The sequence below is a fragment of the Marmota monax genome, unplaced genomic scaffold, assembly GCF_021218885.2.
Source record: "Marmota monax isolate L192 unplaced genomic scaffold, Marmota_monax_Labrador192_F-V1.1 WCK01_AAM20220418_F8-fsc00151, whole genome shotgun sequence".
Taxonomy (NCBI): Eukaryota; Metazoa; Chordata; class Mammalia; order Rodentia; family Sciuridae; genus Marmota; species Marmota monax.
The window spans coordinates 3,866,089-3,867,958 of record NW_026694226.1 but is presented as its reverse complement, the minus strand read 5'-3'; the positions used below and the strand labels follow the sequence as shown (position 1 = coordinate 3,867,958).

At 33.7% G+C, this 1,870-nt stretch overlaps 1 protein-coding gene across 1 annotated transcript; it reads right to left on the bottom strand.

The window, feature by feature from the left end:
* Window positions 1-505: 505 nt before the first annotated feature.
* On the bottom strand, window positions 506-1,444 carry LOC124108289 (olfactory receptor 6C2-like). The gene has a single exon (XM_046466738.1). It carries the CDS (start codon window positions 1,442-1,444, stop codon window positions 506-508), a length of 939 nt encoding a protein of 312 aa, XP_046322694.1.
* Window positions 1,445-1,870: the final 426 nt, after the last annotated feature.

Genomic DNA, 1,870 nt, shown 5'->3' with positions numbered 1-1,870 from the left:
GATCAAAATACAACTTTCCTACATAAACTACATTATAGTGAGGTAGTATCAATTTGTTCTAAACATATTCCCCATCAGGTAAGTACTTATTTTTTGAATTGTTTTGTGTTACATTTGGTTCTCTTAGTTAAACATTTATAGTAATTTGTAGTTTTGGTTAACCTGGATAGAAGATGAAATTATTATTGTATTTCTTGTGAACATTTAGAGATATATTCCAGTAAAGAATATTAGTCTAACAAAGGTTCATTTATATGAAGAGAAAAGAATAAACTGAAAATTGAGCTTTAGGATATTTTGAGAAAGTTATCCTGAATTAGAACACAGATGAGGAAGGCATAAAATGGTTTTGTAACTTCAGGAATTTGTTAGGAAATCTCTGGTTCCTTGAAAACTTGATTTTTAGATGTCAGCATTATCCTTTAAGTATTTAAATTGATTCACAAAATTGATTTTTAAATATGACAATAAATTTGACAACAAATTTTGATGTCTCTGTATTCTCTTACTTCTTTGAAAGTAACTTAATTCTTTTGAAGGAATCACTAAAAGCTTGTCTCACCTGTTTGTTTCTCAGAGTGTAAATGAATGGGTTCAACATGGGAGCAACGGATGTCATTAGCACTGTCACACCCTTATTGATAGCCACAGATTCCTTTGCTGAAGGTTTGACATAGATGAAGATACAGCTTCCATAGGTGATGGACACCACAATCATATGAGAAGAGCAAGTGGAAAAAGCCCTTTTTCTTTGCTGGGCAGAGGGGAATCTTAGGATGGTCTTGATGATGTATATGTAGGACAGAACAACACACAGAAGAGTTGTGATGAAAGATAATACAGCACAGGTTATCACCATCTGTTCTAAAAGCCATGTGTCCGAGCATGAAATCTTCAAGATAGGATATGAATCACAGAAAAAATAATCAATTATATTTGAGTCACAGAATTCTAGATTTAGTATCATGATAAGTGGTGGGAGTATGATCAACACAGCAATGATCCAGCAGCAGAAGACAAGCTTTCCACAGACTCTGCTGTTCATGATGACTATGTAATGCAGGGGTTTGCAGATGGCCACATAACGATCATAGGACATAATGGCCAGAAGAAAAAATTCAGTTACTCCAAATACATCAATAAAAAACACTTGAATGACACAAACATTATAAGTAATGGACTTGTCACCTGTTGCTATGTTATATAAGTATCTAGGAATACAAGCAGATGTAAACAAGATATCTAATAAAGCAAAATTCTGTAGGAAAAAGTACATGGGTGTTTTAAGATGGGGGTCCAATAAAGTGAGGGATATGATGGTCAGATTCCCAGTTATACTCAACATGTAAGTGAGAAATAGAAACACAAAAATTAGACCTTGAACTTGAGGATCATCAGTCAGCCCTAGCAAAATGAAGGTGGTTATTGTCTTGTTTGCCATCATTGAATCCAAGTTTCTTTCATATTTTCAGGAAAAATTCAGAGACATTTCGAGGGAATACAATGTTATCAAAGGTGAATAGTGCAATTTTCCTTTCTTATTAGGATATAGAGAGTCACCAGAGGCTGTTACTGTCACTTCAGCAACCCAAATGATAAGGTTAGCTACAAAATAATTGTTTTAATAAATCATATCAGAGTTCTGAAGAGTCAAAGAAGCCTGAATGAAATAACTACATAAGATAGTAAATCCTTCACAGGGGAGAAATGACTCTTAACTGCACTTATTTGAGGCTGAGGAGATGAAGGTGAAGGAATTTACCGTAAATAAGAATAAAAATAAACTATCTAAATCTTTAATGAACTTTTATCAGCTTCATTTGGATTTCTGTCACAGATTTTTGAAGATTCTCCACTTTTCCACAGGTCT